This window comes from Peromyscus eremicus, chromosome 1 (genome assembly GCF_949786415.1).
Source record: "Peromyscus eremicus chromosome 1, PerEre_H2_v1, whole genome shotgun sequence".
NCBI lineage: Eukaryota > Metazoa > Chordata > Mammalia > Rodentia > Cricetidae > Peromyscus > Peromyscus eremicus.
This window is the reverse complement of record NC_081416.1, coordinates 16,716,515-16,728,075: the sequence shown is the minus strand read 5'-3', so window position 1 is coordinate 16,728,075 and position 11,561 is coordinate 16,716,515. Positions and strand designations below refer to the sequence as shown.

The 11,561-nt window shown below is 49.4% G+C and overlaps 1 protein-coding gene across 2 annotated transcripts; it reads right to left on the bottom strand.

Annotated features, from left to right (window-relative positions):
• Positions 1–217: 217 nt before the first annotated feature.
• On the bottom strand, positions 218–11,561 carry Poll (DNA polymerase lambda). 2 transcript variants are annotated; one of them, XM_059257209.1, is made up of 9 exons: positions 11,528–11,561; positions 10,611–10,748; positions 9,112–9,406; positions 8,761–8,920; positions 8,123–8,440; positions 4,597–4,770; positions 3,788–3,916; positions 1,456–1,624; positions 218–1,116 (listed from the first exon to the last, which is right to left on the bottom strand). In XM_059257209.1, the coding sequence occupies exons 2-9, from the start codon at positions 10,720–10,722 to the stop codon at positions 752–754; spliced, it is 1,722 nt and encodes a 573-aa protein (XP_059113192.1). In that variant the 5' UTR covers positions 10,723–10,748; positions 11,528–11,561; the 3' UTR covers positions 218–751. The 2 variants fall into 2 exon arrangements, with proteins under 2 accessions (XP_059113192.1, XP_059113201.1); XM_059257218.1 differs by lacking the exons at positions 8,123–8,440; positions 8,761–8,920; positions 9,112–9,406; positions 11,528–11,561 and adding an exon at positions 9,734–9,736 and having other exon boundaries at positions 10,611–10,673.

Sequence of the window (11,561 nt, the reverse complement as noted above, 5' to 3'; positions counted from 1 at the left end):
CCCATCTCAGGGCCACAGGAGCTGCTGAAGGGTGGACAGAGAAGGCCCCTTGTGTCTGTCTCTGGTTCTCTCACCATCCACCCTAGACCCCGTTTGGGGTTCAGGATCTGACTCGCCAGGCCTGACTAGCAGGCAGATAGTGTGGCTTTCTGATGTCTTTGTTCTGCTGGGGTGAGGGACCACAGGTGGAGGCTGTAGCTCACAGACACCAGGCAGCTGAATGTCAAAAGCACTTTACTAGGCCCCAGGGCCTTCAGAAGCAGTCCTCCCAGTCTGGGCAGGCCACCCCCAGCAGCTCCAGCTGCACAGGAAGTGAGTGGGTGAGGGAATCCGCAGGCTTTCTCCTACTGTGAAGGGTCTAGGAAGATGCAGAACCCACAGGGGCTTCCCTCTTCCCCACCCCCAGTCTCTCTCCCCGATTCCCAGCATCCAGCTCTGTCTTGGGGTGGAAGGGGAAGCCTACGCCTTCAGCACAGGAAACTGGCATGAAACCAGCCACCTGTTCTGCTTGAACATTACCAGGAGCAGTGGTGAGGTGGAGGGTCAGCAGCAGACACCATCCTGCCCAGGAGAGGGCCTGCAGGCGCGCACATCAGCCTGGCTCTTTCCTGCAGGCCCAAACCTCCCGGCTTGGCTCACTAAGGGCAGCGGGTGACTGAAGGAGCATGGCTAAGCTAGGCAAAGCTAGAGCGGTGGTGGATGGCCAGATAAGGCACACGCACAGCATGGCTGCCCTCGCCCAAGCCCTAGGTCACCAGTCCCGCTCAGCCGGCTCTCGGTAGGGCAGGCCTAAGAGCCGGAAGACGTCCTTCTCTGTGGGGGTGGGCAGCACTCGCCCAGGCCCCACCTTGACACCTTGGCTGTTCCGGACCACAGCTGCGCTGAGGGCATGCTCTGACAGGCTCATGCCCTTGGTCTTGGCCAGAGCTCGCATGGACCGGTTGAAGTGAGCAGAGCCCGTGAAGTAGAGCAGGGCACAGGCGAACTCACTGTAGGGCACGACGATAATGTCCAGCCGCCGGTGCCGCTGCCCGGGCCCTGGAAGCCGGCACACACCCAAGTACTTCTGCTGCTGGCCATTTTCCTCCTGGCTCACCAAGTCATCTGTGAGGAACCCTGGCCCAATACAAGGGATGTCTAGTAGAGCAAGAAGCCAGCCCTGTCTGCACCCTCCCAAGACGCCTGACCCCAGCATTCTCTATTCCCAGCTCACTCATTTCCACGGTGAGGGACCTTGCCTCTCTAAGCCCAATTGCACATCTATGGAAGGTGGACAGGTGAGACCTTCTACCTGTAGGGATGCGGGGCACCTGTTCTACAGTGTCTTTGGCCCCAGAAGAGGTGGGATTCTTGCAAAGCCCTTCCCCCACAGCATGTCTCAAACTGCGAACTTAGAGGTACACCTTGGACACGGATGCCCCTTCCAGCTTACTCACCCCAAGTCAGAGTGAATACCTTGCTGCCGAAGGCTGTCCAGGAGGCGGCTGAAGATGCCCTGGTGGGACCGGCCATCTGGGTGAGTGATAAGCACATCCACGTCCCCGCAGGTCACCTTCCCCCTTCGGTAAGAGCCACAGGCCACACACAGCAGCCCAGGATTGAAGGCCTGGGCTGACAGCCGGACCTGCGGAAGAGCGGGCAGGAGTGAAAGGCTGGTGGCCTCTCCCATGACAGCATAAGGCTTGCACCACGTCCCAGGCCTATCCCCATGCTTTATGCTAAGCTGAGGGGATGCGCCTGGGCCCCCGTAGAGACAAGCCTGTAGAGGCCTGAAGACACTGGCTTTGACTCTGCAGAAAGGCTCTGTATAAGAACAGAGGGACACTCTTTGGGTTCTGGCTCCAACCCGCACCCGGCCGGAGGCTAGGCCTGTGAAAATCCACTGATAACAAAAAGCCACGTGCCTGCAGCTCAAGCTGCCTATGAATTTGGAGCTGATGGCAGTGTGTGGGAGTCAGCGTTTAAGGCCTGAGCAGGGGGCTGGCAGAGCCTCCAACCTGGCTGAGAGAAAAGGAAGCAAAAAATACCAAGGCACCTGTGGAAAGGGGGGGCAGGAGCTGCCCACACCCTTCTAGGAGGGGTGAGACTGGCCTGTCCCTAGAAGGATCTGAAAGGCCTGACTGAGGAGGAATAAGCCCATTAGCCTCTGCCAGACGCTGTGGAGGCCTTTTATATGTAGATGTATCCCACCCCCACTGCAGGACACTGAGGTTTCTGGGGCTCTGGATACTCACAGCCAGGACACCTCAATTCCCCTGACCTGACAAGCAGTTCTGCTAATCCCTTCAATCCCTTCTTGGGCCTCCCAAAAGAATGGGAAGAGGCGGCCTAGATGAGTAATCCATCAGCATCCCTATAGCTGGAGCCCTACTTGTGGGCAGGCTAGTGGGAAGCCTGGTTCCAATGGGCATTCTCTGTGCCTGGACACCGTAGCTGAGTGACGTGTCATCATTAGCAGCCCAGCTTGGTGATGGGCACACAATAGGGCCTATCTATCCATCCAGCACAGTCCCATAGTTCCACGGCAGACCGCAGGCTGATTCAGCTATCATTCACCAAGACCCTAGGCCAAAGGGAAAGAACGCTGCCCCACACCAGCTGAGCAAACAACAGAGACATCCTGTCTCTCTTGACTCAACACTATATATAAACTTATAAACTTAGTTCCCTGCTCGAAACCAAACCTTTAAGCTGGCCAAACCTTCTTTCTTTCTTTCTTTCTTTTTAATTTTAATTTTTTTTATTTTTATGTGCGTTGGTGTTTTGCCTACATGTATGGCTGTGTGAGGGTGTCAGATCCCCTGGAACTGGAGTTCCAGACAATTGTGAGCTGCCATGTGGGTGCTGGGAATTGAACCTGGGTCCTGGAAGAGCAGCCTGTGCTCTTAACCTCTGAGCCATCTCTCCAGCCCCTAAACCTTATTTCTTGGCCAACTAAAACTCTTTGCTTTTTCTTTCTTTCTGCGCTGCTGGGGATAGCAGGGTCTTGGGCACTCAGCCTGAGACACTCTACCTCTGAACCACACACTTGGACCTTGACAATCACAAGTATTAACAGCAAATAGAACAGAACCCTGGGAGAAACTCCTAACCAGGCTTACCCTTAACTAAGTCCTGGCCGTGCTCTCTTGAGCCCACCCCCAAACCTATGAGCTTTCATCTGAACCCAACCAATTCTGAGCAGCCTCGGGGGCTTCAGAGAGCTCACACACGTGCAAAGAGGTACAGACACCTGGGCCATTTGTGCGTTTTGAGGGGAGGAGGCCAGGCTTCTCTTTTCTTGTCTTTTTTTTTTTTTTTTTTTTTTTTTGAGACAGGGTTTCTCTGTGTAGCTCTGGCTGTCCTGGAACTCACTCTGTAAACCAGGCTGGCCTCGAACTCACAGAGATCCGCCTGCCTCAGCCTCCTGAGTGCTGGGATTAAAGGCGTGCGCCACCACTCCTGACCCCAGTTTTCATCAAGCTCTCAAGGACAATGAAGCGCACCTCTGGCCCGCCCCTAATCTGGTCTGCTCAAACTCCCACATCCCAGTCCTGGAGACTGTGTCTGTGCCACTCTAGGCTACCCAGTGCTTCTGCTCTCTGACCCTGAGACCACTCACCCACAGGGCTGGCGGTGCAGTGCCCAACTCCACCCGCTGTCCTCTGGGCCTACAGCTCTGGTCTCAACCTGCTCTTTGCAGTCTCTGGCAACCCCTTAACTTCTGCCTGTGGGGCTGCCGAGCTAGGGGTTCAGGGCCTCTGGCTTCAGGCTTCACTCTCCTTAGTGCTCAAGGAGCCATGCTTACTGTCTGCTCAATCTCTGCAGCCTCCTCCCTGGGCATGCGGTCCAGGAAGTCGTCATAGTGCTTCAAACCAATGGCCTGCTGAGCAGTCAGGGAGCTCAGGCTGCGGATGTCCTCTAGGTTCCGGAAACCCTGGAAAAAAAACAGCCAGAGAGGAGGCTATGAGCACCCAGGACCGATGCAGTGGATGGACCAGAAGGCACAGGCGGTTCTGTCACAGCCACCGCCAGGGAAGACATAAGGCAAGACTGACCAAGTCCAGCCTCTCTTCAGTGAGACACGCCATAATCTGGGGAGGCTGCTCCCTGATTCCTCGGTCTACAACAGGTCTGGCCTTCACTCTCACCAGCTCCCAAGATCATTCTTGGCATGACCAGGCTTGGGAGGCACTCTTTTAGACATGGAGCCCAAAGCCTGAGCTCCTTAGAAAGTCCCTTGCCAGAGCCAGGTGGATCTCTATGAGTTCAAGGCCAGCCTGGTCTACATAGCAGGTTCTAGGCTAGCCACATAGCGAGATACTTCCTCAAAAAATAAAAATAAAAAACAGAAAGTTCCTTGATAGTTTGTGGGACAGAGTAATGTATTTATTGTTCTTGTCCACACTTGAAGGACACTAAGCCACACAACTGTTCTGGGGACAAGAGAGGGACCCATGTGAACTCTGGTGTCCTTGAAAAGCAGTCCCCTTGTAGTGAGATTCATTCCCATGAGAACACAGGGTAGGAACACACAAGGACCCTTCTCCTGCAGGAGAAGAAGAAGGGATGTGGTCAGAGGCTCTGTACTGAAATGGCAGACGGGCAGGGTGTGACCTGATGGTACCACATCTGGGCAGTCTTAGTCCCGGCTCCCCAGATGTTGGAGAAGAGCTCCAAGACAGGCACACTGTCACTGATGTGGTCAAGCTTCCGCAGATGCCCGCTCTCCAGGATCTCCAGGACCTTCTCAGCCATCCGCTTGCCAATTCCTGGGATGCTGCAGGCCTCCTAGGGAAGAAGTAGTACAGAGGAGGAGTGAGAAGCTAGAAAGGGAGAGCCAGCGGAAGGGAATCTGACTCCTTCAGCAGAGGATCTGCCCAAAGGCCAGCCCAGCAATGAGTTCCACATGGAACTCGTCCTTTGGTTCCCAGAGACCAGCAATAAAAGTAGAGAGAAGGGCCAGGTGTATGCCTTCAATCCCAGAAGTCCTGGAGAAAGAGGTGCATGCAGGCAGATCTTCCAGTTCCAGACCAGTCAGGGCGCCATACAGAGACTCTATCTCCAAAAGAAAAGAACAAACCAAACAACAAAGAGAGGCCAGAAAATGACAGGGCTCATCACCATCACCACTGACACCACCATCATCACAACTATGTACTACACTGACTGAGGGGTTACTATAACACACTGACTGAGGATTACTGTACCACACTGACTGGGGGATTACTGTACCACACTGACTGAGGATTACTGTAACACACTGACTGAGGATTACTGTAACACACTGACTGAGGATTACTGTACCACACTGACTGAGGATTACTGTACCACACTGACTAAGGATTACTGTACCATACTGACTAGGGGTTATTGTATCTCATTCTGTGCTACTGGGACCATCTTTCAACCTTACAAAAACATTGTGAATGGGCTACTGTTGTTAATTTCTTTCAAATGATTGGGAAATTGACAAAGCAGAATTTGTCTATAGAGTCCACAATGAATGGACTCCAGAGTCTAATACATGTACCATCATGACTGGCTTTAAACTTCTTTTTTTTGTTTTTCCAGACAGGGTTTTATTGTGTGGCCCTGGCTGTCTTGGAGCTCACTCTGTAGACCAGGCTGGTCTCAAACTCACAGAGATCTGCCTGCCTCTGCCTCCTGAATACTGGGATTAAAGGCATGCACAACCACCACCTGGCTAAACTTATTATATAAAAACACTTGGAAGTATAGGGAACAGTGTAATAAACCCCAAAGCACCCATTTCCCAGTCTAACAATTTTGCTGGTCTGTTTTCAACTACCTTTTTTTTTTTTTTTTTTTTTTAATATTATCAGCATGTCTCTGTGTAAGTCCCACCCATTATAAAATCTTAACCACTAAATTCAATGTCCATTGGTGACTAGTGCTGCCATCTGTAGTCAGAAGTTTTCCTGTGTCCTGCCTAGTCCTGCAGCCACTGGAACCCAAGTAAACACACAGAGGCTTATATTATTTACAAACTGTAGTCTATTGCAGTCCTCTTGCTAGCTAGCTCTTATATCTTAAATTAACCCATTTCTATTAATCTATGTTTTGCCACATGCTCCATGGCTTACTGGTCTACTAGTATGTTGTTCTTCCTTGGGTGGCAGGCTGGCGTCTCTCTCTCCTCTCCTTTCTTCTTCCTGTCTATCTGCGTGTACTTCCTGCCTGCCTCTATGCTGCCTTGCCATAGGCCAAATGGCTTTATTTATCAACCAATCAGAGCAACACATATTCACAGCATACAGAAAGACCTCCCACAGCACTTTCCCTTTTCTGTCTAATCAAAAAGGAAGGCTTTAACTTTAACATAGTAAAATTATATATAACAAACAGTTATTAAGCAAAAATTACAGTTACAATATCTAGTCTATTTGTATTTGGCAAAATAAAAGAAAATATTCTATCTATCCTATATTTGTGAGTCTAAAGTTTCATATCTAATTTATCTTTTATAATAACCAAGAAAAATTATAATTATAACCATCTAGTCTTCAACTACATCAAAGACCCCAGAAGGGTATAATATTACCTAAATAAACAGGAAGTGCATTGTAAGCAACTTCCAAAAATCTAGAATGACAGAGACAGCTGGCTGCCTGGACAGCCATCCAAAGTTTTCTACTTCATGTCTCATGTGGGCCGAGATTAGAGACGCCAAGGTACAGAGACACAGTGGCCTGCAGACTTGAGCTACAGCATGGCAATTCCCACCACGGTACACAGTGGCATCTCTAAGCCACGCAACATACTGCGTGGTGGATTTAGCTTTTGATAGTATAGAAAAAGAAGAAAAAGAAGAGGAGGAAGAGGAGGAGGAGGAGGAGGAGGAGGAGGAGGAGGAAGAGGAGGAGGAGGAGGAGGTTGTTTCTGGGCTACATGCTGCTGGATGGAGGCATGGACCCACTGCCTCCCAGAGTCAGCAGAGAGCATGGCTCCCAGAGTTGGCAGTGAATTACCTCCGCCATGTTGGGAAGCTGAGGTGGGTGGAGTCAGCAGCCAAGGCTTTTGTCCTAGTCATGCTGCAGTTTAAAGCAATAGATTCACAAAAAGACAGATTCAAATGGAATAAACCTGTAAACAGTTTACATTGTGTGTAAAAATATATGTAGGCTCAGAAGAGAGAGGAAAAGAAGTATATGCAGTTATATAAAGAAATAGTTTAAAAAAATAAAGTCTTTAAAGAGACAGTAAAAGTAATATAAAAAATAAGCCATGTAAAGATGGAAATCACACACAGAGTCTGGATTATATTATCTTTGGAATTTTTAACTGCAGAAAGACATTTGATTGTAAAGGCTGCTGAGTTACACCAATATATATATTTTAAAAGTATCTTGACTTCAAAGTTTGTGTCTAAGGATACATTGCTTTGGAAAGAGGTTCTGCTTTTGTTTCCACAAAACCTGTGAGAAGATGAGAACCTGTGGATTGCTTCCAGGCTAATATGGTTTGATCAGCCAAGACCCCCAAAAGGTCTCCAATACCACCATGGCCCAGATGATCCAACATCCAGAATGGCTTCAAGTCAACTGGCTCGGACAATGCAGCCTCACAGACTATTCCAGTCAGGACATGACCTTAATTCTTAATTTTCTCAGGATCCCCATAAGATTGCCATCACCCCATCCAGCAGGAAGTAATATGAGAAGTTATACCCAAATTCCCAAAATATTGTTTATAAATGTTTATTTTTATTTAAAGGAGGTTGATTATAAATGTAATCTCTTTCTAAAGAAAAAGGGATAGAATAGATATGATAGGATGAAAGGGTAGATTATTGAATCTACTTTTAAAGACAACAACTTGTTTGAAATGTTTTACATTGCTATAGATTTTAGTTTACTGATACAAATTTAAAGTTAATTTTGTTATACTGTATGTATATTTCTACTCTTGTTTAAGGTATTAGGTTTGTACAGCTCATTTGAAATTGTAATGTATAATTAAGAAATACAGATTAATAGTCATCTAGGATAATCAAACTTATAGTCATGTTAGTTAAGTTTTTTTAGGTATACAAAGACATATTTCTATTAGGTAGGTAATCTTCAAACAGCCATCAACTACTAATTAATAAGAAGAGGCCTCTTCCCCAACCTCCAAGTACCTGGTAGGAGCTCACAGGCTTGTGGAAGCTCTTGAGGGCATTGATGGCCTTGGCATAGCCCAGGGTCCTCCACTTGTCTCCCTGGACACTGTAGGCTTTAGCCAGCACTTCTAGCTTCTCTGTGATATGCAGGTTGTAATTAGTTGCCTTCTGGCTCGAGGGCTGTGCACAGACCCACTTCTCCAGGGCTTCTGGGGCTGGGTCAGGTCCACCATTTTCCTCAGGGGAAGTGGGATAGTGCCCACTGATCAAGGCTTCCAGATCTGCTGAGCTAACCTGGGGTCCTTCCTCATCACTGGTTTCATCATCTGAACTGAGCTGGAAACAGAAGAAACAATAAATCTGTGTCCTCCTCAAAATCGAGGATTGTGTTTGGTGGGTAGGTGTCTCCTACTCTGACTCAAGGATGAGGCTGCGCTGGGCTTATGCCTTCTTCAGTGTGAGGCCATGCTCCACAGCGCTTCCTCCAGAGCCCTGGGATTCCCAGCAGTGTATGGTAGACATGGCTTGGTAAATGCAGAAGTGATGAATGTTGGGAAGAGAGGAACAGCTGCTTAATCAAAAGACCTAGAATTCTCTGTATAAGCACCAGGCCCTCCCATTTCTGTGGTCAGGGCCCTGAGCTGGGAGCGTCTCACCTGAGCTGGGGTTCTTGGTGCTTTTTCTGCCTTTGGAGGAGGAGATGCAGTTCTGGTGTGAGGAGGAGGAAGAGAGAGGGTCGTCCTGGATACGGCCTCCTGGGGGTCAGGAGCAGAAGAGCCTCGGTCTGCCATGCTGGGCTGTGGTTGGTCCAAGGAACTAGAGAGTAGGGAGGTCACAGGCAGAGTATCAAAAGTCTCACCTGTCTCTATCCCCAATCTTTCTCTCCACTGAAACCTTGCGTTTCCAGGTATGTCCGATTTAAAAAGTAGGAGTTGTTTTTGAATAACTCAAGATGGAAACTCAAGATGCTATCAACAAACACCTGAGAAAGGCTAGAGGCAACCCACCTCTTGGGCATGGAAAGGCTGAATCCAGCCGTGTCCATCAGCCTTCTCTCCTGCAGGCACAAGCTCAGCCAGGTTGACTTCACCAGCTGAACACTGGGGGGCAGCTGGGGTAGTCTGAGGAGTCGGAGAGCCCGCTTACAGTCCATGTTCTCATCCACCACAATGTGAGTGACTCCTGGGGCCTGGGCAGAGCATATCTGGCCGCCATGATGGATAATCTGCTTTTCAAAGAGCTCAGCCCGGGCTCGCCCAATGCCAGTGGGCATAATGTGAGCCTTCAAGGAGCTCAGCCATTCTGTGGAGAGGAGAGCCAAATGTCTGTTACCGTAACTTATTATTATTATTAATATTATATTACCATTACTATTATTTAAGACAGGGTCTCATGTAGCCCAGGCTGGCCTCAAACTCATTACGTAGCAGAGGATAACCTTGAACTCCTGATTCTCTTGCCTCTACCTCCAAGTGCTGGGATTACAGATGTATATATGTCACTGAGCTGGGAAACTTACAAATATAGTCACAATGGACCGTTTGAAATCGCCTCCCTTCAAAGTAATTATTTTCTTGCCACCCAAAGAGCAAAATGCCTTCAAAGAATTCTACCACAAACACAGCAGACTTTCTCAAGGGCTGTCACTTGAGTGCAGGGGTTAGGAGTTTGCGTGTCCTGTTCCTGGTGTAAAGGAGAGCAGTGCTTGGCATGTCACAGGTCATCTGTAAGTATTTGTGACTGAATAAATGAAGCCTTCTTGCTTTGAACACAGTTCAAAAATCATTTTATTACCTATTTTTTTTTCCAGCAAAGCACACATTTCTTACCATTACAAGTTCCTTCCCTCAGTCTAGAAGACTTGACCAACACTCCCAACCCCTTAAAACCTCTGCCATCTATTTAACAACTTCGGTGGCAAAACAGCTTAGAACAAGCCCAGGGACTCAGGGGGATCTGTTCGCTCCTGGGGCTGCCTCTAACACAACCAAGAATTCTAAGGGCCACTTCCTGAGGAATCAGGGAACATTTTCTCACGGAGCTCTCGGGGTGGAGAAGATAACACAGCAAATGGCCTATCAAAGACAAAGCACAGCTATAGTGGCGCACACCTTTAGTCCCAGCACTCGGGAGGCAGAGGCAGGCAGATCTCTGAGTTTGAGGCCAGCTCCGTCTACAGAGCGAGTTCCAGAACAGCCAGAGCTACAGAGAGAAACCCTGCCTTGAAAAACAAAGACAAACAGCAGCTGGATGTGGTGCTGCACATCTGTAAGCCCAGCACTAGGGAGGTTGAGACAGGAGGATCAGGACTGATTACAGTCATTCATTCTCGGGGATAAGGCAAAGTCAAGGTTACAATGAGACTCTCAACAAGAGACCAAAGCGTATATAAGTAGGTATAAGGAGATCCCAGCCGTACACAGGTAAGGCCACTTCCATTATCTGATTCTGGACAACAAAAGGCTGAGGATTCAAGTGCATGAGTTCTCAGGGTGGGCCAGCTCACCTCCAGCTTCTCCCGCTTCCGTTTTGGGAATCTTCGCAAGTGCTTTTGATGATGGCTCTGCATGAATTTTCTTTCGCTTGGGAAACGCCTTCAAGATGCCCTGGGGGTCCATTGAAGTATGGTTGGATCCTTGCCTTTCTGTTTAAGGATAGATGTCATGCAGAAACCCAAGATTAAGGGCCTACAGAGACGGGCTTTGCGAGCAAGAGACCCTTTCTCAGAGGTCTCGAAACCCAAGTTAAACATCACTGGTCTAATACAAGCTCCACACACACCAGCCTTTCAGTGTTGATTACGGAGTGAAGTCGGGGAAAGGCTGGGACTATGGAAGTCAGGGGTGGGAGTGGCTTTTGACTCAAGGGAAACAACATTGGAAGGAGTGGGTCGCTCTGCAGGTCCAGTGCACAGTCGGCCTCTGCTTCCACTTCCAAGAGGCTTTTCCAAAACGATAACGAACTAGGAAACAGGCCTACATTTTTAGTGAAGTCTTCATATCCCCCAAATAGTGGAGTCTGAAGGACACGTGCACCCAAACCTCACGGCATCTTTCTCTAGCCTCAATGTGCATTTGCAGAGGAAAACTTCAGGGCAAGTTGCGGGCACGCCGCGCACCTGCCCCTGTCGCAGCCTCACCGTGGGGGATGGGCGGGGGGGGGGGGGACTCAGCCCCGTAGCTGCAGGGAAATGGGGTGCAGCCGCAGCAGGTGCAAGGTGTCCTCACAGCTGGGGGTGGGCAAGACTGGAGCAGATGTGCCACATGCACTGCGCGTGCAGCTGGCGCGAACCTGGGACTCCCAGCTGGGGCCAGAAGAGAGCTGGTGCCGGGACCCTAAAAGTCCTAGGCACCTCCCCACCCGACCGGGCCCCAGGGCCGGTCACACTAGGCCAGAATCTCCCGCAAACAGAAATAAACTCACCATGGGAGCCAATGAAAACGGACGGGGCGGGAGA

Bases quoted from the DNA above. Each gene is read 5' to 3' on its own strand.
- Poll (XM_059257209.1), bottom strand. From the start codon at position 10,722: ATGGACCCCCAGGGCATCTTGAAGGCGTTTCCCAAGCGAAAGAAAATT. The intron at 8,921-9,111 runs GTGGGTTGCCTC...CCTACTCTCTAG, and splicing joins AGCCTTTCCATGCCCAAGAG to TTCCTTGGACCAACCACAGC. The intron at 1,117-1,455 runs GTATTCACTCTG...GTATTGGGCCAG, and splicing joins GGACAGCCTTCGGCAGCAAG to GGTTCCTCACAGATGACTTG.